The 24255-nt window shown below is 38.0% G+C and overlaps 1 protein-coding gene across 2 annotated transcripts in view; it reads left to right on the top strand.

The window, feature by feature from the left end:
- The first annotated feature begins 6487 nt into the window (after positions 1-6487).
- Positions 6488-24255, top strand: part of DPH6 (diphthamine biosynthesis 6) — a 343777-nt gene continuing 326009 nt past the window's right edge. Inside the window, exon 1 of one of the 2 annotated variants that reach the window (XM_049613292.1) lies at positions 6488-6783. In XM_049613292.1, coding sequence (XP_049469249.1) covers positions 6761-6783 — 23 coding nt within the window. In that variant the 5' untranslated portion in view covers positions 6488-6760. The remainder of the gene's footprint in view (positions 6784-24255) is intronic. The other variant, XM_049613294.1, reaches the window with a different exon arrangement.

Raw genomic sequence — 24255 nt, 5'->3', positions numbered from 1 at the left:
TGATGCAGGAGAGTCTTGTGTAGATAACTAGAAATGTGTTGGCCACAAATTTGCCTATGTGACTCCTAGCCACCAATGCCAAGAAAGAAAAATGATGTGTCACATATTCACTGTTCATAGATAAGAACATCTGTTTTTACTTGGACTCTCATTAAGAAGTCCCTACACTGAAGTGTGAATCACTCCTAGAGTAAATGCATGCCTACAACAGTAAGTTTCATGGGGATCATGTCCCTCAAAGAAGCCTTCTAGCATAACGCTGAAAACACAGTAAGCTCACTCCTTCTAGAGATTAAAATGATTCCACTTAGGTGCATTACTTTGAGGTTTGGCTTTATCTAGACAGGAAATCTACATGGAGGAATGAAAGGGTCAAAGATCTTTCAACACACACGGATTGGTTGAGCACTTACTCTTTGCCAGGCTGTATTCTGGGTGCTTTATTTGCATGAACCAATTATATCCTCAGCAACCTATGAGACATGTACTATGTCTTCCCACTTGACAACTGGTGAAAATGGACGCATGGCTTGACTAAGTGCATGTAGCTAGTGAGGACTAGAGGCCCACACTCAGGCTCCAGAGCCTAGGCTCTAAGCCACTCCATGCTACTAACTAGTACCAGTACTGCTTGACTCCCTAGTAGGTCATCACTCTCTCCTCTGTGCTATGCTCTTTCAACTGTTCTCAACCTTAGGATCTAGTAAGGAGCAAATATTGACACTGAAAATTATCTTTTTGGTAAATATAGTGCTGTTTTTCCAACCTGTACAACACAAGGTAGCTGAAAGTTGATATTTTTAAGCCCAGGATCCATGCTGAAGAGAAACTACTTCCCAAATTGATTTTTCCCAAAACCAACCAACCTTGAGAAATGCTGAAAAGGACGGTTTTCGCCCAATCTTCTTAGGAAAATAGAACAAGAAATGCAAGTCAAGTTCCAGGGCTCCCAGTGAAATAATTCACCATAGAAAAGGCTCCTGACACTGCAGGGAAAAGGCACTTCTGCGAACACTTCTAAATGTCCCTTAACCATGCTCTTCTACTTACTTTGTAATGATTGCATGTTTTCCCTTTGGGCCTACTAAAGTATTTAATTGCAATTACACTCATTTACATAGCAGATGAGGCTAATTGCTGGTATTAGTTACCAAATGTATGCTTGTATTGTGAGGGTGAAAAAAAATGCCCTACAGAAAAGAAAGCGACTGTGCCTCTAATTAAGGAGTTATGAAGTCAGAATGAGCTAGTTCCAAGATGTAAATATGAAATTGAGGGCTTTCAGAACTCTATAATGGTTTTTTATTACTCCATCTCACTTCCTTGATTACACACAATGTTTAGGGACTAAAGATAAATACAGTGCAACGTTCATAGTGCTGACCTGATTGCTAGGCACATTCTCTCACACATAGATTGAAATAAATGCGGTTGTCTTGCAAACCCATGATAAATGGTGGGTTATGAATACCTGGTCTTCATTTACTTGGCTATTCAATTGCTAATCCTGGCTCTCCTTATTGCAAGAACAGCCTTGGCATCATCAAATACACACAAATTGGTATTTGAGTCTTGTTATGCACACTCTATACAGAATAAACAAAGAAATCATGCAATGAGGTGCAAATTCTTTAGGAAAGATCAAAAGTTAGATACGTCTACTAGGTTGGTCCGTTCTTCCCTGATCTGTGTCGGCACAGTGTCTAAAAATGGCACTCTGTGCTGACCTACCTTGAGGAAGCTTGCAATTTCATTGGGAAGACAGAATTCATACCCCCAAAATCATTCCTTATACACATTTTCCCACCCATTTCATGCCAGAAAGACTTTAAGGCAGAGTGGAAGCCAACAATAAGATATGACACTGTTGGGTACTAACTATAAACCAGAGGGTCAGAAAGTCAAGCTGACAGAAACAACGGGAGCTCTTTGAGAAGATACCATTTAAAAAAATCTTTTCTTAAAAAAGATTTGCAATGAACAAATAGACAACTTGTACATTCACAGTACTCCAACTTCCAGGACTGACGAGCTTAGTTGTTTGACAGTTTCTGTCTTTACAATGATGTTTTCACCAGTAACATTTTTCTAATTTCTCATTCCTTTGTTCTTCTTAGTTTGGATCCCCACCATGACCTCCCACACCTTCTTTCAAAGATAATTTTTTTCTTTAAAAAGAGAGACAGAGACAGACTGACTAAGGAAAGGAGAGAGAGAGGGAGGGAAGCAGAGGAAAGAACAGAGAGAGCAGAAGAAAGAAAGAAAGAAAGAAAGAAAGAAAGAAAGAAAGAAAGAAAGAAAAGCCAGTTGCTTTGTTGATTTTTCTTTACTTAATGCTTAGCTATGGAATATTACACTGGACAGTGTTGTTACCTACAAAGGTCATTTCATGAAATGAGACTGGCCATAAGTCAAGTTCCTGACCCTCCTTTTTCTCTTTGAGAAAGAAGAAAAAAAGGAAGAAAGAAAGAAAGAAAGAAAGAAAGAAAGAAAGAAAGAGAAAGAAAGAAAGAAAGAGAAAGAAAGAAAGAAAGAAAGAAAGAAAGAAAGAAAGAAAGAAAGAAAAGGACAAGAGAGGAAAAGGAGACAAAGGGAAAGGCAAAAAAAAAAAAAAAAGAAAGGAATTGAATTGGGGAGAACAAAAGAAGGGGAAGAGAAAGAGAAAGGATAAAGAAAATCCTCCATGACCACCAAAAACTGCATTCCATGGATACCATGGCCTCACCCTTCTTAGTAAGCATTCTTTTTAAATATAGGCCTTTGGTAAACCAATCCCAGGTGGTATGATGACAGGGTCAGCTGAGTGTTATTTTTTAAACTTGTGTGAAAAATCCATTTTGAGTTTCATCTCACATCGGGGGTACTCAGGCAGTGTAATCACTAGGCTCTGGTGCCAAATGTAAACAGGACATCCTTTCAGATATCCAGGTCCAGCTGGAGAGAACACACACCCTCTGGTTCTTGCCCTGTTCGGGAAACCAACCCCAGTCCTTTCACAGAGAGATGCTGGAGCAGAGAAATCTACTCCTGCATGTGGGTGGAAATAGAATTCTTGAAAACATCTTTTTCTCGCCATTGTTTGATGTGTGCCTCCCCATGCCTTAATTCTTCTTGCACCACAGCAGCACCTGCAGGCTAAAATTGTCAGAAGCACCCCAAGGTGGTGATCTGTCACAAAGTTTTCCATTCATTGGGGAACGTTTATATCTTAGACCCTGGAATCAGAGAGTCTTAGGGGTGGAAAGCATGTGAGAGCTCATCCAGTACAATTTTCTGGTTCTGTAGTTAATAATTTGATGCTGAGGAGTGAAGAAAAGGTACAGCCTTTAAGTAGCCCAATCTCTAGGTGAATTACTGCATTAGGTGCTCCTGAAAGCAGGTGGGCCATAAAGAAACCAAAACATGAATTCCACTCTGAAGAAGTTATATATGTGTTTTCTGATGATTTCTCTCTGTAATATAGCACTAAAAAACTCCATAAGATATTGTATTAGCAAGAGCTCTGTAGCAACAAAACTGTAGAGGTTTAGAGGTTAAAAGCATTAGTGGAAAATGACTAGTCAGGAAATACTTTAGGTGGGAGGTAAAACTCTCACAGTACTCTCCACTTCCACATTGGCAAAGGAGAGGAAATATTCTCACTCAGAAATTCAAGAGTGGCTGACTCTAATCTTGGTTGACAAAGAGTTACTTTTATCTCTGCTGTGTGTTATTTTTTTCTTTTACTTCAACCTCTCATTTTCCCCTACCTTTTTGCATCAGCTCACTGAACCCCACTTCAAATTCTACACAACCACTCTTGGGTATCTGCCCAACTCAACTGACTTACTACTCTTTGAAAATTGCTCACAGAAGTAGGTCCCCAGTTGACTGATTTCATTAGTTCAGTCAGTTCTCTGATCACCCCACCCAAATCCACCAGAAAGAGATGATCAGACCAAGGTTGAATGGCTAATCCAAGTTGGATCAATCCACTTCTCCCAGGAATTTGGAATTAGATTATCACCATTCAGTTAGACTCAACATGCAATTAGACGTATGACAAATACCTCTGAGACCTGTGTACTGGCCATGTGTATCTAAAGCAGAAAGAGTTGGAGAAAGAGTACTTTTTGGCTTTCATAGGAACTACTCCAATCCCTTTACAAGAATTGGCCATACTCTTTTCTGCAGGCACCCAGGGATGCAGCCAAAGAGTCTTAATTAAAACTCAAGTCCTGGAACTAAATATTTTCCTAGTAGTTCCATCTGAAAAGATATCTCCTTTTCCTATCTATCTAATTCTAGAACCAACCCATCCCTGTGCACTAAGTGTATTGAATCCAAATACGTATGTCCATTTTTTGTTGTTGTTCACCCTCCAGCTCTGTCAGAGGAATAGTATAGCCAAGTTCAAACATGATTTAAGATCAGTTAGCTAAAATCAGATTTCTCCTAACAGCTTTTAAAATAGTAATTAAATTTAAGGAAGTACCCATTGGGATCTGCAGGGCAGCCTAATCCCTAGTGTATTGACTCATCAGAGCAGTCCCACTTTCAATAAGACCTGAAATAATGCTGTCACTTCATGTTTTTATATGCAAATATTTATATGACTTCATAAAGTCACTTTTTATAAAATCAGTAAAGCAAACATATGCTTATAGAATTGCATGGGACAATGATTTAAAATATTTATAAAAGATGTTTGGCTTTACAATATGAATTCCTAAATAAACTACAGTTAGAATTGATTTCACTAATTTCATGCAGAGGTTTGAAAAAAAAATTATCTGTGAGACTGAATATTTTCACTGGACTGTCAACATACATTGCCCATCATCGGGTAAATACATCAGGAAGAACACTTTCAGAGATTGTGGTCCTTACAAACAAAGTGAGATTTTCTGAAAAATCACTAAAATCATGTTTCTTCAAGAAGGTCACAAGGCCCTAAAGTATCACATCCCCTTCCCATGCCTTTTTACCAATCCCCCATCAATCCCTCCATCATCACCATAGAAGTGCTCAGGACCAGGTCTAAGCCAGACTGTGAAACAGAGCTCTGTTTTAGTGTCCTCTCCCCAGGTAGGCTCTCAGGATCCTCACACTTGTCTCTTGGGACAAGGGATCCTCCCTATGGTTCACCCCACTTCTATCACCAGTACTTTTTTCCTGGACAATGCCCAGTGCACTTGATTTCACCATTATCCACCATTATCACCACCTTTCCAAGTCCTTTTGTCTTAGGACCCTTATCCCTGCTGATAAAATGACAAGTATTTAGGAATACTGATAAATTAACTCATTATCTCACCCAGCTAATTAGGTTTGCATTTTAAAAGCTTCTGGAGACAATATACATATTTAGGAATATGTCTTAACCCTCTTCTACATATACTATAAAATGTAACATAGTGCAGTTCTAGTAATAGGTGCCAAATATAAGCCTGGATTGAATTTCTGAAAAGAAGTAAACCAGATGAGTCATTCTAGATTTTTCCCAATGTCTTTCCATCCGTCTCTCCTTTCCTTCCCACATATCCATATGTTCATGTCAGAGGAGGTTACATTAGTCAAACTATATGTGGCTCTAGGTAAAAACCACAAAATAAATCTAGAATTTATTAGCTTTGTTTCTATATTATGTCCCCATTGAAGTCATTTTGGACATACTTTATCTCAATTTCCTCTTCAATGAAACAGGGTTATTATTGATCTATTACTCCTAGAGCTTTTGGTAACATTCTGTTTTGGTAAAACAATTTGGGAGCCTTCCAGGAAAACTGTCAGAGAAAACTAAATATGGTCTATTAATTTTAATATATATATATATATATATATACACAGAGAGAGAGAGAGAGATGAGTCAAATGTTTGGAATATATATTTTTTTCTTCTTTTTTTTTTTTTTTGCTATGGTTCACAAATCACTGTATCGGCTCTTAGAGTAACACAAATGTGGCTAATATGTTCTGTCTTTAAAAAGCCTAAGGTGGAAAAGTCTAATTTGGAACTTTATAATCTAAATTATTTTAGGTATGATAAAATCATAACATAAGCAACAACATTTCTATAACTGCTGCGCATAAGAGAAAAATACACTTTTTACTTTCTTTCAGAAATTTCCCCATAAATAAATGAGGGAAAAATTAAAACACCCACATGTTACTGAAGGTATAGCTCAAAGAACATAGGCATGTTCTATGATTTTTATGCTTGATTTTGTAGCTCAGCAGAAGTTGACCTTATATCTTCAGAACTGTCCTTTCAATGCCATTCATCTCTGTGAACTCTAGGAATTCACGGTAGAGTGTCTTGCTAACAGTGTTCACTTTGTTAATGTTAACTGTGAACTTCAGGTCCTGCTGGAGGTACTCGAGGGGCAATATAACACAGAACTTCAAAGCCCAGGAGACAGCCAAAGAGAAATGACGATAACAGTTGAGCTAGGAAAAACTGGACAATTTTGAGTGGCTCTAAATAGAGTTCCCTTCCCCCTCCCCACCACACACACACCCGAGCCAACAGAAGGCACATCAAGTGAGTTGTTTAACTGTATACTAACTGTGTCACAGCTTGGTTGCTGGGACAAATATATATATATATTATTCCAGGAATTACCACCTCTACAGAGCAGATTCATCTGAAAATCCTGTTGTGCTACAAGAAAATGCTGAAATTTTGACACTGAGGCCCCTTCTATCAATATCATTTTATGGAAAATCCCAGAAATTATAAGGTTAAATATGTCTAGGGATATTCTGAACATTCATCAAAGATGCTGCTGTGTCTAGGATTAAGGTAAGGCATTATTTTTCTTCCTAAATTCTGTTCATGTGAAGGGAACACATTTGTGGGGGGGAAATGGTCTTTGAATGTTTACTCAAAAAACAATCAAGGAAATTTTAAAAGTGAATCATATTCTCCCATTTTGAACTTGAAGGCTGATCTGCTAGCTTCTTACCCAAACACCCCAAGGAAAAAAGATTTTCTTTTCTAAGTGTGCAAATAAAAACATCTCTCTCTTCAAAACTTTCCTCTCTGAAAGTCATAGTTTTTGAACTTAGCATTAAATGCAACTGTCCAAGAAGTAGGTGTGTACAGGAAATGGGAGGGAGACAGACAGGGAACTGTGAAAGGGTGTTTTTATCTGGTCTCTGAGAAAGCTTGTGGAAAAATTTTCTAAATATTTCATGGAGTGGCAAGAGTCAAATGTTTGGACTTTAGGTGAAAACTCTATCAATGGAGAAACACAGCAGAAGTATTAAGGCACAAAATTTTCCAGCTTTAGGCTTAGGGAACTTAATACTGTGTGAGTGTGTGCATTGCACACACGTGCTGGGAAGTGCTATAAATAATTCAAAGCTTGAACAATCACATTTTTTTCCCTTTCCTACTCTAAAATTTCTACCTATATTAATTATGTGTCTAGTTAACTTTGTCTCTTATTTGAGTATGATCCAATTACAGAAGTTAGGAGGAAGGAAAGAAGGAAGGAAGGAAGGAATGAAGGAAGGAAGGAAGGGAGGGAGAGAGAGGGGATGGAAGGAGGGAGGCAAGTGGGACTGGAGGAAAGAAAGAAAGAAGGAAAAAAGAAAAAACAGATTTTCTCTACCTTGTTCTTCTGTACATTTTCTATAATAATCCTTCCTGACAGCTACTTCCTAGATTTTTCCCTGTGTCCACTTTGTAAATTCAATACACCAAGTCACAGTGTTGTGTTCTGAATATCAAATAAGTTTTGTTACATGGCTTGCAAAGAAAGTGAATATGATCTCTTTAAAAATAAATTCACTTCAAGAAACACAACTAAGAACTTGGAGCAGAAAGATGGATCTTAGCCATCACTGCATCTCTGCAGGCTACCCTTTTTCATATTCATCTTTGACCTGATCTAGTAACAAATTTACAGTTTCAGAGAAACTTGGAATTTAACAAAAAAAAAGCTAATATTTTCCCCATGTATCTGCTCCTTATCTCTTTGTATCATTTTGTGTTAAAATATCCCGCTTGTCAAGTGCTTCGGCCTTTCAGAGATGAGCACTAGAAATACATAAATACATAGATGTCTTTTTATATAGGCTTTTTCTAACTAAATTTAGCTGCAAGGGGATATAAATGACAAACGTGTTGACAAATGACAAGATGTTACTCACTGTAAAAATATTATTGCATGCACACAATTTCCTGTTATGGTGCATATATTGAATGCAACTTTGTTCAAAATGAACTGTGTATTAAGAGAAATCTTACCTTCTGATGTGTTCTAGCTTAATCTTGGATGGTATGGAAGTAGCTGTTTAAAAAACCTTGCCCCGAACCTAATAATCACAAATAGAAGTGAATTTTCCCCCACAAAATGCCACAATTTTTTTTAAAAAATGGATTTTATTTGGATCAAAAGTGGTTTTGGCCAGAAATTCATAAAAATATTTCAGATAAAGTAAGTGAGGGATGTGGCTCTGGAGACACATTAAGGATTGTTACTGCCAACCTCTGCTGAGATGAGCATTCTTCAGTAATAATGTATAGATAGGTAAGTGGCTATTTAAATTTATTATCTACATTTCAAATAATTCAAAGTCTTTAAAGACAAATCTGGTGTCAGAAGTATAATCCGTGTTTGTGAGGGCCTTAGAAACTCTAACCTCACAAGTATTCATGTATAATTGGTTCCAGTATATTGATTACCTAAAGAGTATATAGTGTAGTTCCAGTATCCATTAGCAATAATAACATCATCATGTAATCCAATTTATTATTTAGCTGAGTTGGGCTATATTTTTATATATCAACATTAAAAATAATGGGTCAAGAATTTATATATTCTTATTCTCCATCAAAACTTGGCATACTTAAATCTAGGTTAATATTACAACCCATAATCATAATTGATGAATGAAACTGGAGCCAGAAACTGGAACAAGTTACACACAAAAAGAACAAACTTGAATGCACTCATCTTGAGCAACTCAGGACTCTTGGGCATAGAACTCATTTGGCCTGAAAAAATAATGTCACAGACAGCATCAGACCTTAGCTAGGGTTATAAACCTAGATGTCTTGTTCCACTGGATTCAACTATTGGGTCAAAATAGCTCTAGCCAAAGGTTGTTTAGTGTTCTCAGTACTAATTATAGTTGTCCTCGTGGTTTATACTATGTCTGGAAAGAGCATGACGAACAAGCCCATTCTGGATTAGACAAGGCACATGGTAGACACAACACTGAACTTGAGGTCTATATTTGGGCATCAGCATGGGCAAATCCTAACTGTGTTTGGCAGAAATGCAGGTCTAATGATCCTTCCAAGACTAATCCAAACACAGGCAAATGGCTGGATTTGGTAAAGCTCTCAGCATACCGCATTTCAAAGAAGAAATAGGCCACTGCTTTGTCCAAGCTTTTATTTGAACTCAATATTTAATTCTAAATTTTTCCTATTGTCTTCCCTAGCCTGCATATCTTACAGAGCCATCACACACTATGAGGCAAATATTTTTCCGTTAGATCTTCAGGGTGGGGATTCTACTGAGGTCAGTGTTTCAGAGCTTGGTACAGGATGTTCCTTCAGCTTTCTGAATCCTGGCTCAGTGAAATCACTGATAAGCTGAGCCTTTGCTCTTGATTTCCCACAGAACTGAAAAAAAGTATAGATGAAGTAACTCGGGAGAAATGGGTAAAATGTATTTTCCCAGCCCAGCAAGCTCCCTTTGCAGCGCCCCCCCCCCCAACATACTCCCACACACCATCTCTGTCTCTTTTTTTTTCCTTCCTTTTTGGCTTATGCTGTTCTTTTTTGGTCTCTGGCCCTAGTTATGACAGCTGATTGACATAGCTGGCACTTCCCTTCGTGTCTGGCTAAGCAGAATTCCCCCTGCAAAACCAGGATGCAAAACAAAGAACAGACATCAGTGTAGAAAGGAAGACAGAACAAAACAAAACCAAGAGAGAAGCAATGTTGTTTGCTGAAAATATTTTTAAATTTTTCAAAAAGAGAGAGCAAACCTTTAAAATATTGTTTTAATCTTCTGTGTTCCTTTTTCTTCCCTCTTCTCTTTCTAGACATTCCTTCCCCACCCCACCCCCCATCCCATACACACTGCTTTTTGGCTTTCATTTCTCCATCTGCCTTGTTCCTTGTATTTTTTTCCCTGAGTCATAAACATTTTATCAGTAAGAAGTCTTCCTATTTCTGACCTTCCTCAGAGCCAAGTATTTGTTTTATCTTATTTATTTTTCCACCTGGAGGGTAAAATCATGATTGTGTCAAGTGAAATTGTGAGCAATTATTGTTCTGCCTCCTTCCATTTAAGACTTGTCTTCTATAGAAAACTAGATTTCACACTGCCCCCAATTCTACCACATGCAGGGTAAAACAGTCCCAACCTAAATTACTCTTCACCAAAATTTTGTCACATGATAAATGGCTCTCTTCTATATTCACTCTGTTTGAATATCTATTGGGTGGGTCATTTGCCTATGAAGTTTCTCTCAGTTTTCTATCATATAGCAAAAGATGACTTAAAATTATGCTCATTGAAGTGTTGGTAACTTAATATATCAACGCTTTGGTGGTATATTCCTTTTAATATTATTAAGGCAAAGAAACAAATACATAAGGATAAAAATTTATGCCTCAGTGACAGGCCTTCTGAGTTATTTTCTGATTTTATAATGCAAACATTTGTACTGGTTAGGACAGAGGTCTGTCCAACATATCAGACAGAGTCCTAAAACTCCCTAGCCCTCTTTTCCTTATACTAATTTTGCATAAAATTTGAACTCAATACTTTTCTGTTACTCGTTTTTTTTATGTATTTAGTTTTCCTGAACTTTTAGAAGGAAGCTTAGTTTACACAGCTTTTTTACCTTCACAGAGAATTCTTTTATGTTATTTTTGTGCATGGTTAAAAAGTATATAGTATATCTGATAGAGGACTTGCATCCAGAATATATAAAGAATTCTTAAAACTATGAAAACAAGCAACCCAATTAAAAAATGATAGAAGATTTAACAGACAGATTTCATCTCATCAAGAAGATACACGAATGGCAAATTCTACATATACAAGATAAGATACAAAGATGCTCAATTTCATTAGTGATTAGGGAAATATACCATTGAAACCTTGAGCTATCACTACATACCTATTAGGATGGTTAAAATAAAAAACACTGACCATGCCAAATGTTGCTGAAGATGTGGAGGAAATTGAACTCTTCATACACTGCTGGTGGGAATTATAAATGGTATACCCTTTTTGGAAATAGTTTGGTAGTTTCTGAAAAACTTAAATGCACACCTGCCCTATGATCTAGCCATTCTACCCGTTGGTATTTACTCAAAAGACAGGAAAGCATATATCCATTCAAAGACTTATACATAAAAGATCATAGCAGCTTTATTTAAAATAGCCCCAAACTGGAAACAACCTAAGTATCTATCAACTGTTGAGTGGATAAACAAATTGTGACATATCCACAAAGTAGAATACTACTTAGCATTAAAAAATAATGAACTAATGTTATATACATGCAACAACATGGGTAAATCTCAAAATAATTACACTGAGTGAAAAAAAATCCAGAAAGAAAAGAGTAAAACATTATCGTGCAGCTTACATAAAATTCCAGGAAAATGCAAACCAACCTATGGTGACAGAAAGCAGGTCAGGATTACCTAGAAGGGAGCAGACTTTGGCGGGAGGGATGGATCACAAAGAGGCATAGGAAACTTTTGGGGTGATAGAAATATCTACTATCTTGAGTGTGATGATGGTTCCACATGTCAAAACTTGTCAAACTGCACACTTGAAATATGTGGAATTTATTGTATACCAATTATACCTCAATAAGAATAAATACAATGGTTTGCCTTCTGATACTTCTTTGCTCTGTTTCCCATCCCCTGCATTTCATTGATGTTCTCTTTTCCTTTTTTATTAAATTCTGATTCTGCTTCCAGAAGTTTCTCCTCACTGTGGGACTCCATCCTGGAAGGGAGCTCTTGCATCAGTTTTGAGAGCATGTGGGGGCTAGGCAAGGGCCCTGGAAACCTTGAACGTTTCAGCTCTTGGGGCAAGCCAAACATCTTCCAGTTTCAGCTGCTGCCCTTAAGTGGGCCTGCCACACTGCCAAGCAGCACCCTTCGTCCGTTTGGGGGCTCTCTTCTCAACCCATTGCTTCTGTCCACTTCCTCTCTCCCTGACATCAATAGCATGCAGATACCGTGACTGCACGTGGTTTTTTCCTGTCCACTTGTCTTTTGGGATCTGTGGGAATGCCTTATCACCTAGTTTTATCCCAAGGTCTATCTATGAGCTTTTGGTTTTGCTGTTTTATTCTGTTTTTATACAGATAAGAGAAATTTAAAAACTACACTGGCCACTGCTGTCATCATCTTAGAATCTCTGATGGATGATCTTTTGAGATTTTCAGATTCTTTTTTTAAAATTTCTTTCTTGCTCTGCTGACGAAAATCAAACACAGTGCTTTCATGAGGCATCACATACTGAAATTGGTTGTTTATTCAAGTAGTAGTTGTTGAGTGCCTACCCCAAGCCAGGCATTATACCAGGCTTTGCAGATGCAGTGGTGAACAAGGCAGATAATGTCCCAGCTTGCATGGGGCTTTAATTCAACAGGAGAGACAAACCTACACATAAAATAAGTAAAATATATGGACATGGTCTGAATGTTTGCTCCCCTCCTCCCCAAAATTCATATGTTGAAATTCTAACACTCAAGATAATGGTGTTAGAAGGTAGAGCCTTTGGGAGGTGACCAGGCCATGAGGGCTCTGTTCTCAATATTGGGCTTAGTGCTCTTATTAACAACAACAATAAAAAAGGCCCCAGAGAACTCCCTCACCTCATCCACCACAAGAGGTGGTGTCTATGAAATAGGGATCAGGCCCTCACCAGCCACCAAATCTGCTAGCACCATGATCTTGGATTTCACAGCCTCCAGAACTATCAAAAATAAATTTTTATTGTTTCTAAGCTACCCAGTTTAGGCTATTTTTGTTAAAGCAGCCTTAACAGACTAAGACATCTATGTATAATAATATATCAAGTTTTTAAAATTATCAGCATGCACGTGATTAAAGCCCAGGTAACAGATGATGTGATTTGGGAAGATCATGTAGAATAAAGAGAAACAGAACCCCCAATCATATTCAAATTTTAGATGCAGTATTAAAAAAGAAGCCATGGGGAGGAGTCAAGATGGTGGAACAGCATGGAAGTTTTTGTGTGTCTCACGTCCATGAAATACAGCCAGACTAACACTAAACCATCCTGCACACCTAGAAAACTTATCTGAGGATTAACACAACAATGCACACAAACTGAACCACAGAATTCAGCAGGTACATGGCTCGGAGAGGTGAACTTGGGGAGAGAGAAGCCACAGAGGGCAGGAAGCCACTTTTGCATGTGGTGAGAGGATGGAGATGGGAATGTGTGTATACAGGAAAAGCACCCCTCCCCAAAAACAGCTGGAGAGAAAGTGGAAAATTGGAAACAGACACAGGGACTGAACTAAGAAGGGAGAAAGGAGAAAAGAGAGGGTTTAAATTCCATTAAGACTGTAAACAAGGGGAGCGCAAAGTCTGTAACTCCTCAGCTCAATACCTGGCAGTGCTCTGGTGGAAGAGTGAATCCCCAGGAACGGAGTGGGGTCCGGGAGGTTCTCGCGGACCACATGGAGAGGAGCGGTTCCACTGCTGGAAAGACATTCAATAGAGGCTGTGAGGCCACCTGGGCCCAGCAGACCCCAGAAAATGGCCACATTGGCTGGTCCTGGAACAAGGTCATTGGGGGCGAAGCCTGGTGCCAGATGTGTGTTGTGATTTTCCATAATCCCTGAGATGCTACTGTTACACTTCTCGTGAACTTTTTCTGGAGTGGGCTGGCACCCGGCCACAGTCTGTGGGCATTGGCAGCAGCATGGTCGTGCCAGCGTTCCTGGGTGCGGCCAGCCCCAAGCATTGCTTGGTGAGGCCATCTGCAGAGGGGCAGAGTGGGTCAAAGCCACAGTCTCTCAGAAGTGGGGGGCTGGGGAAGGCAGCCGCATCTGCAACAAAACTCAGGAGGGAGGGGCTGCTTGGGGCTTGGTCAAGGACAGTGTGGAAGTGGGGAGTGGACAGAAGCTGAAGAGGAAAGACAGATGCACAATTGCTGATCAGGGAGAACAGAGTTCCGACACTAGAGCCTGGGTAGCTGGGTGATGCTGTTTTCACCACTCCCATGCATGCACATACACACCATAAGCGCCACAACAATCCACCCCAGTAGGTTAGCAGCGCCATCTAGTGGAGAACGGAGCCATTACACTAAGCCCTGCCCAACTAGGCCAACCTCACTCTTCAAGAACACAAGTCTCACCGCCTGCTTAGTTTATGGACTATAAAGCGCTTCATAGTTTGACTTCTAGGGGAAAACGAAGTAATTTCAGTCATATTTTAGCCTGTTAGCCAGTCCATCTATTCAATTTTCTTACTTTCTTTTCTCTTTTTTGTTTCTTTTCTTTTTCTTGAATACAGAGAAAAAATTCATTTTTATTTTCAATTTTTATTAAAAAATATTTTCTTTAATTTTTTTTATTATATTTTTTACTTTTGTGTAAATTTTTTCAAATTCTATTTTACTTCCATCATTTCAATTTAGTCTACTTTAGCGTATTCATTTTTTCAAATTTTCAAATGATTTATTTTCTTTTCTTACCTTTTTTCTCTAATCTATCAAGCCACTTTCAACAACCAGACCAAAACACACTTAGGATCTAGCATCATTTATTCGATTTTTTGTGTGTGGGTTTATTTTTAATTTTTTAACTTTAATATTTATTTAATTTTAATTTTTTTTAATTTTTAATTTTTTCTACCTCATTAATTCCTTTTCTCCGTTCAAAATGACTAAACAAAGGAATTCACCTCAAAAGAAAGAACAGGAAGAAACGATGGCCAGGGACTTAACCAACACATATACAAGCAAGATGTCTGAACCAGGATTTAGTATCACTCTAATAATAAGAACACTAGCTGGAGTTGAAAATACATTAGAATCTCTTTCTGCAGAGATAAAAGAAGTAAAAACTAATCAGGATGAACTAAAAAATGCTATAACCGAGCTTCAATCACAAATGGATGCCGCAGCGGCAAGGTTGGATGAAGCAGAACAGACAATCAGCGATATAGAGGACAAACTTATGGAGAATAATGAAGCAGAAAAAAAGAGGGAGATTAAGGCAAAAGAGTGCAATTTAAGAATGAGAGAAATTAGTGACTCACTAAAAAGGAACAACATCAGAATCATAGGGGTCCCAGAAGAGGAAGAGAGGGAAATAGGGGTAGAAGTGTTATGTGAGCAAATCATAGTGGAAAATTTGCCTAACCTGGGGAAAGACACGGACATCAAAATCCAGGAAGCACAGAAGACTCCCATTAGATTCAACAAAAACCGACCATCAACAAGGCATATCATAGTCAAATTCACAAAATACTCAGGCAAGGAGAGAATCATGAAAGCAGCAAGGGAAAGAAAAAGTCCTTAACCTACTAGGGAAAACAGATCAGGTTTGCAGCAGACCTATCCACAGAAACTTGGCAGGCCAGAAAGGAGTGGCAGGATATATTCAATGTGCTGAATCAGAAAAATATGCAGCCAAGAATTCTTTATCCAGCAAGGCTGTCATTCAAAATAGAAGGAGCAATAAAAAGTTTCCCAGACAAACAAAAATAAAGGAGTTTGTGACCACTAAACCAGCCCTGCAAGAAATTTTAAGGAGGACTCTCTGTGGGGAGAAAAGATGGGAAAAAAAAATATATATATACATACACACATATATATGTTTACATATATATATAGAGAGAGAGACAGAGAGACAGAGACAGAGAGAGAAATAAATAAATACCAACAGCAACAAATATTAGAAAGGACCAGAGAACACCACCAGAAACTCCAACTCTACAAGCAACATAATGGCAATAAATTCATATCTTTCACTACTCACTCTAAACGTCAATGGACTCAATGCTCCAATCAAAAGACATAGAGTAACAGAATGGATAAGAAAACAAGATCCTCTATATGCTGTTTACAAGAGACCCACTTTAGACCTAAAGACACCTTCAGATTGAAAGTAAGGGGATGGAGAACCATCTATCATGCTAATGGTCAATAAAAGAAAGCTGGAGTAGCCATACTTATATCAGACAATCTAGATTTTAAAATAAAGACTGTATCAAGAAATGAAGAAGGGCATTATATCATAATTAAGTGGTCTATCCACCAAGAAGACCTAATAATTGTAAACATTTATGCACCAAATGTGGAAGCACTCCAATATATAAATCAATTAATCACAAACATAAAGAAACTCATTGATACTAATACCATAATAGTAGGAGACTTCAACACCCCACTCACAGCAATAGACAGATTATCTAATAAAAAAACCAACAAGGAAACAAGGGCTTTGAATGACACAGATGGACTTAACAGATATATTCAGAACATTTCATCCTAAAGCAGTGGAATATACATTTTTCTCCAGTGCACATGGAACATTCTCCAGAATAGACCACATACTGGAACACAAATCAGCCCTCAGCAAGTACAAAAAAAATCGAGATCATACCATGCATATTTTCAGGCCACAATGCTATGAAACTCGAACTCAACCACAAGAAAAATTTGTAAAGGTAAAAATACGTGGAGACTAAAGAATATCCAACTAAAGAATGAATGCACCAACCAAGAAAGTTAAAGAGGAAATTAAAAAGTATATGGAAGCCAATGAAAATGGTAACACACAAAACCTCTGGGATGCAGCAAAGATGGTCATAAGAAGAAAGTATATAGCAATCTAGGCCTTCCTAAAGAAGGAAGAAAGATCTCAGATATACAATCTAACCTTATGCCTTAAAGAGCTGGAAAAAGAACAGCAAATAAAACCCCCAAACCAGCAGAAGACAGGAAATAATAAAGATTAGAGCAGAAATTAATGCTATCAAAACCAAAACCAAAACAAAACAAAACAAGAAAACCAGTAGAACAGATTAATGAAACCAGAAGCTTGTTTTTTGAAAGAATTAACAAAATTGATAAACCACTAGCCAGTTGGATCAAAAAGAAAAAGGAAAGGACCCAAATAAATAAAATCAACAATGAAAGAGGAGAGATCACAACCAACACAGCAGAAATAAAAACAATAATAAGAGAATATTATGAGCAATTATATGACAATAAAATGGGCAATCTGGAAGAAATGGACAAATTCCTAGAAACATATACACTACCAAAACTGAAAGAGGAAGAAATAGAAAATTTGAGCAGACCCGTAACCAGTAAAGATATAAAATTAGTAATCAAAAATCTCCCAAAAAACAAGAGTCCAGGACCAGATGGCTTTCCAGGGGAATTCTACCAAACATTTAAGGAAGAGTTAACACCTATTCTCTTGAAGCTGTTCCAAAAAATAGAAATGGAAGGAAAACTTCCAAACTCTTTCTATGAGACCAGCATTACTTTGATTCCAAAACCAGACAGAGACCCCACTAAAAAGGAGAACTATAGACCAATTTCCCTCATGAACATGGATGCAAAATACCTTAACAAGATATTAGCCAACTGGATCCAACAATATATTAAAAAAATTCTTCACCACGAACAAGTGGGGTTTATACCTGGAATGCAGGGCTCATTTAATATTCAAAAAACAGCGTGATTCATCACATCAATAAAAGAAAGGACAAGAACCATATGATCCTCTCAATAGATGCAGAGAAAGCATTTGACAAAATACAGCATCCTTTCTTGATAAAAACCCTCAATAAAGTAGGGATAGAAGGAGCATACCTCAAGATCATAAAAGCCATATATGAACGACCCAACACTAATATCGTCCTCAATGGGGAAAAACTGACAGCTTTCCCCTTAAGGTCAGGAACAAGACAAGGATGTTCACTCTCACCACTGTAATTCAACATAGCATTGGAAGTCTTAGCCTCTGCAATGAGACAACACAAAGAAATAAAAGGCATCCAAATCAGCCAGAAGGAGGTCAAACTTTCACTCTTTGCAGATGACATGATACTTTGTGTGGAAAACCCAAAAGATTTCACCAAAACACTGCTAGAACTCAGCAAAGTGGCAGGATATAAAATCAATGCACAGAAATCAGTTGCATTCCTATTCATCAAAAGGGAAGCAACAGAAAGAGATATCAAGGAATCGATCCCATTTACAATTGTACCAAAAACCATAAAATACCTAGTAATAAAACTAACCAAAGAGCTGAAAATCTATACACTGAAAACTATAGAAAGCTTGTGAAAGAAATTGAAGAAGACACAAAAAAAATGGAAAAAGATTCCATGCTCCCGGATAGGAAGAACAAATATTGTTAAAATGTCGATACTACCCAAAACAATCTACATATTCAGTGCAATCCCTACCAAATAACACCAGCATTCTTCACAGTGCTAGAATAATCCTAAAATTTGTATGGAACCAGAAGAGACCCCAAATAGCTAAAGCAATCTTGAAAAAGAAAACCAAAGCAGGAGGCATCACAATCCCAGACTTCAAGCTATACTACAAAGCTATAATCATCAAGACAGTATGGTACTGACACAAGAACAGATACTTAGATCAATGGAACAGAATAGAGAACCCAGAAATGGACCCACAAACATATGGCCAACTCATCTTTGACAAAGCAGGAAAGAATATCCAATGGAATAAAGACAGTCTCTTCAGCAAGTGGTTCTGGGAAAACTGGACAGCAACATGCAGAAGAATGAACCTGGACCACTTTCTTACACCATACACAAAAATAAACTCAAAATGGATGAAAGATCTAAATGTAAGACAGGAAGCCATCAAAATCCTTGAGAAGAAAGCAGGCAAAAACCTCTTTGATCTTGGCCTCAGCAACTTCTTACTCAACACGTCTCCAGAGGCAAGGAAAACAAAAGCAAAAATGAACTACAGGGACCTCATCAAAATAAAAAGCTTCTGCACAGCGAAGGAAACAATCCACAAAACTAAAAGGCAACCAACAGAATGGGAGAAGATATTTGCAAATGACATATCAAATACAGGGTTAGTATCCAAAATCTATAAAGAAGTTATCAAACTCAACACCCAAAAAATAAATAATCCAGTGAAGAAATGGACAAAAGACATGAATAGACACTTCTCCAAAGACATCCAGATGGCCAACCGACACAGGAAAAAATGCTCACCATCACTCATCATCAGGGAAATACAAATCAAAACCACAACGAGATACCACCTTACACCTGTCAGAATGGCTAACATTAACAACTCAAGCAACAACAGATGTTGGCGAGGATGTGGAGAAAGAGGATCTCTTTTGCATTGTTGGTGGGAATGCAAGCTGGTGCAGCCACTTTGGAAAACGATATGGAGGTTCCTCAAAAAAGTAAAAATAGAACTACTCTATGACCCAGCAATTGTACTACTAGGCATTTATCCAAGGGGTACCGGTGTGCTGTTTTGAAGGGACACATGCACCCCCATGTTTATAGCAGCACTATCAACAATAGTCAAAGTATGGTAAGAGCCCAAATGTCCATCGATGGATGACTGGATAAAGAAGATGTGGTGTGTATACACACACACACACACACACACACACACACACAATGGAGTATTACTCACAATAAAAAAGAATGGAATGTTGCCATTTGCAACTACGTGGATGGAACTGGAGGGTATTATGCTAAGCGAAATAAGTCAGAGAAAGACAAATATCATATGACTTCACTCATATGAGAACTTTAAGAGACAAAACAGATGAATATAAAGGAAGGAAAACAGAAATAATATAAAAACAGGGAGGGGGACAAAACATAAAAGACTCTTAAATATGGAGAATAAACAGAGGGTTACTGGAGTGGTTGTGGGAGGAGGGATGGGCTAAATGGGTAAGGGGCATTAAGGGATCTACTCCTGAAATCATTGTTACACTATATGCTAATTTGGATGTAAATTAAAAAAAATAAAATTAAAAAAAATAAAATTTCATTTAAAAATGGGGGGAATGAAGCCATGAAACAGACTGAGAAAGAGAAATCAGAGAGATGGAAGTAGGCCAGGAAAGATTAGGATTAGAAATGAAAATAGAAAAGAGTGTATAAAAGGAGGGAGGTCCAAAATTACTACTTCATAGAGCTTGTCCATGAAGAAAGGAGAGAGACAGCGCAATAACAGAAAAAGAATGCAAACTCTCAGCAGTGTGTTTTGTTAGGGAGAGAGGAAGTTGGTGTTTCTGATTGTATTGAGGAAGCAAGTGGAAGAGAGACACTGTAAAGGAATAGCGATTTATGCAGAGTACATTCAAAAGTTTCCCAGCAAGCTTTGGTGGAAATAGGGCCAGGCACCATGCTAAGCACTGGGTATATAAAGAGTTAAATTGCATCTTCTTCTGCCCCATGAAATATTTGCAGGCTAGTGAAAAGGATAGGAAAATGGACTTAATTTATCAACTACACTATCTTAAATTGCTGCATCCGCATTGTATACTAGATTGTAAACTAGTTGGTGGAATTTTATAACTGCAAAGGGCTTAGCAAATATCTGGTCTCCTTTTTACATGATAAAAATGAATCATAAAAAGTTTAAATAGCTTGTCTAAGGCTACTACAGCTCAGTAATGGAAGTTTCCCGATTAGGACAGAGTGTCCAGACTCCTGAGAATCTTTTTACTTAAACAGAACAACGCCTTACTAAAAGCATGTCTATTTATCTTATTTTTAAATACCCCATGCATGTTTTAAATATTTAAAATCTAAATGGTCAATTCCAGAAAAAAAAAAAAAGCAGACTTGTATAAATCTGAAACCATCCTGCTACCAACATCCAGAAATAATGGAAAAACACAACAAAATTTTTAATGCGTGTCTAAGTTTGAAAGAAAAAAGGAAAATCCCAGGTGGCAAGAACCAGGAAACTGAAAGCCGTAATTGTAAGCACATGAGCTGACTTTGTAGATGCCCTGGGGTAGGGTCCTCTAGTTTGGCAACAGCCAGCCTTAAGGTAGCAGAGCACAGGAGACAAGACCTTGGGCCTATATGATGCAAGGTATTAGAACTGAAACGGAGCATAAAGTTGGGACTTTTAAAGCCACACCCTCAGAGAAAAGGATAATAGAAAGAAAACAGACCACCGCCCAAGGGAGATGACAAGGAAGCTTGTCCATGAGCTCTGGGAAGAGAAAATGAAAAACATCCCAAGCCTGCAACTTGCACAGAATTAAAGACTGAATTTATACCTTCATAGGTCACAGTTCCCCTGAACTGAGAAATTAACAAAAAAGAATAATTTTTTCCTAGGGAAACAAGGCAGGTATAAAATAAAACCATTCTGAAGAAATACTTAAGTCTGGAAGGCAGAGAATTTACACACACACACACACACACACACACACACACACCACCACCACCACTAAATGGTGTTAATGGAGCTAATAGTTGAAACTTATAAAGCAAACATAACCAAGAGTTAGCAATGAAAATCAATGGGGAGTTTAACTTCTTGTAGCAAATGTTGTTGGCTGCCCTTCCAACAACATGGTATGGTTTGGGCCTTGGACTACATTGTTAACTCCCAACTGCAGGTATCTGCCTGTCTGCCTGAGGGCTGTCTCTAATTTTTTTTTTAATGTTTATTTATTTTTGAGAGAGAGAGAGACAGAGTGCGAACAGGGGAAGGCAGAGAGAGAGGGAGACACAGAATCCGAAGCAGGCTCCAGGCTCTGAGCTATCAGCACAGAGCCTGATGCGGATCTCCAACTCACAAATGGTGAGATCATGACGTGAGATGAAGTCGAAGTAGGGCCCATAACCAGGGGCCCACCAGGGCCACCCAGGCCCCCTCTGAGGGCTGTCCCTAAAGCAGCAGCATAAGTTCCACTGTCCTTGCACAGGGCAGGCTACATGTTCCAAGGAGGTAACAGCCACAGAGAAGCCCACAACCAATGACTAATATGTAAATATCCCAGCTCCCTTGCTTCTGGGCAAGAGACAGAGGTGTGATAACTCTGAGAGTTGTGTTCTAGCTGTTTCCCATACATTTCCTTCACCTCCCAAATAAGCCACTTGCACTTGAATCTACTCAAGGTCAACTTCTGGAGAAACCAGAACTAATAAAATAGTAAAACAACAATTTGAATGAGAATATAGAACAAATATATTTAAAAGTGTTAAAACATAAAAAAAGAATAGAAACTGTAAGTCGAGAACTAAAGCTATAGACAAAAGAAGAGACAGATTTGAAAAAGAAATTAATAGAAGTTGCAGAATAAAAGCTGCAATTATTAAAACTTCAGTGAATGAGTTAAAGAAAAGGTTATACATAAATATGAGTCAATTAGTGACCAAAAGCATAAATCTTGGTAAATTAACAAGAATACAGCCCAGAGAGTAAAGGAAAAAAATTGGTGAAATATATGAAAAAATCCATGAAAAAAAGTACCAAAAAGGGATATACCAAAGAGTACCAATATACCTTTAAGGGGGGTATACGCTAAATGGAATAGACATAGTACTCAAAGATAGAATAGCTTAGAGTTTTCTAAAATTAAAGAAAGAGAAGAAAGCCCAGATTTAAGAAACACTAGTCCCCAGCAGGATATATGAAAATAAATTTACGCTTAGGCACATTCCCAGTGAAATTGCAAAATTATCAAAAAGCGAAAGCCTATAAAGCAACCAAAGAAAAGAGTGCATATATGGAACTATCCATTACAAACACAGCAAATTTCTCTCAATAGTAACTATAGTCATTAAATTACATTTTCAAAGTGTTAGAAGAAAATAACTATTGACCACAAATTCATGTCCAGCTAAACTATTCATCAAGAGCAAGGGAAAAATAAAAATGTTCCTCAGGGGTGCCTGGGTGTCTCCATTGGTTGAGCGTCCAGCTTCAGCTCAGGTCATGATCTCATGGTTCATGGGTTCAAGCCCTGCGTCTGGCTCTGTGCTGACAGCTCAGAGCCTGGAGCTTCTTCAGATTCTGTGTCTCCCTCTCTCTCTGCCCCTCCCCTGCTCATGCTCTGTCTCTCTCTGTCTCAAAAATAAATAAACATTAAAAAAAATTTTTTAATGTTCCTCAGATAAACAAAAACTGTGATGGTCTTCCATTCGCAGATCCTTCTTAAAAGAACTAGCAAAATTTAGACTTCAGAAAGACGGAAATTACAGAAGAAAAAAATTAAATGAAGGAAGCAATAGTGATCATGTTAATAGATAAATATTTAGGAAGACCTGAATAAATATGGACTGTCAGAAGTAATGACCACTTATTTAAAGGGAGAAGCTAAAATCAAGGCTGTACCAAAACATAATAGTAGCATATTAGCTGGGAATGGTAATAGCAGTTAGAATACTCTAATGATCTTGTATTGCCTGAAAGAAAAATAGATGTACTGATCATCCTTAGAGTTTCTTAAATCAAACATGCATATTAAAAATGTCAGGGGGCACCGGGGTGGCTTAGTCGGTTAAGTGTCTGACTTCGGCTCAGGTCATGATCTCACAGTTCATGAGTTCCAGCCCTGCATTGGGCTCTCTGCTGTCAACATAAAACCTGCTTCAGATCCTCCGTCCCCCACCCTTTCTGCCCCTCCCCACCTCACACTATCTCTCTCTCAAAAATAAATAAACATTATTTTTTTAATATCAGGAGAAATGAAAGTATATCCAACAAACTAATAGAGGAGAAAATAGGAAAATAAACTTTGTCAATCCAATATAAAGCAAGGAAGGAGAAACAATGAACAAAAATGCCCACAGAAGTCACCAAAGATGCTGTAAACATACACATGCACACACACATCAGTAAATGGACTAAAAAGATGCTCAGATTGGACTTTTAAAATCTAGTTGTGTGATAGTTTAGATTATTTTAATGTTTATTCATGTTTGAGAGATAGTACATGAGCAGGGGAGGGGCAGAGAGAATGGAAGACACAGAATCTGAAGCAGGCTCCAGGCTCGGAGATGTCAGCACAGAGTCCAGCAGGGGGTTTGAACTCACAAGCTGTGAGGTCATGACCTGAGCTGAGATCAGATGTTTAACCGACTGAGCCACCCAGGCACACCTAGTTGTATGATAGTTTAAAGAGACTCAAAAATATTGCAGAGGTAAACCAAATAGAAAACGAATAGCAAAATGGTATATATACACACACATATATATATACATATATATGTGTGTGTGTATATACATATACATAT

Source organism: Panthera uncia (assembly GCF_023721935.1).
Source record: "Panthera uncia isolate 11264 chromosome B3 unlocalized genomic scaffold, Puncia_PCG_1.0 HiC_scaffold_1, whole genome shotgun sequence".
Lineage (NCBI taxonomy): Eukaryota > Metazoa > Chordata > Mammalia > Carnivora > Felidae > Panthera > Panthera uncia.
Note: the sequence above shows the minus strand (reverse complement) of the source record. Positions and strands in the feature narration are given on the sequence as shown.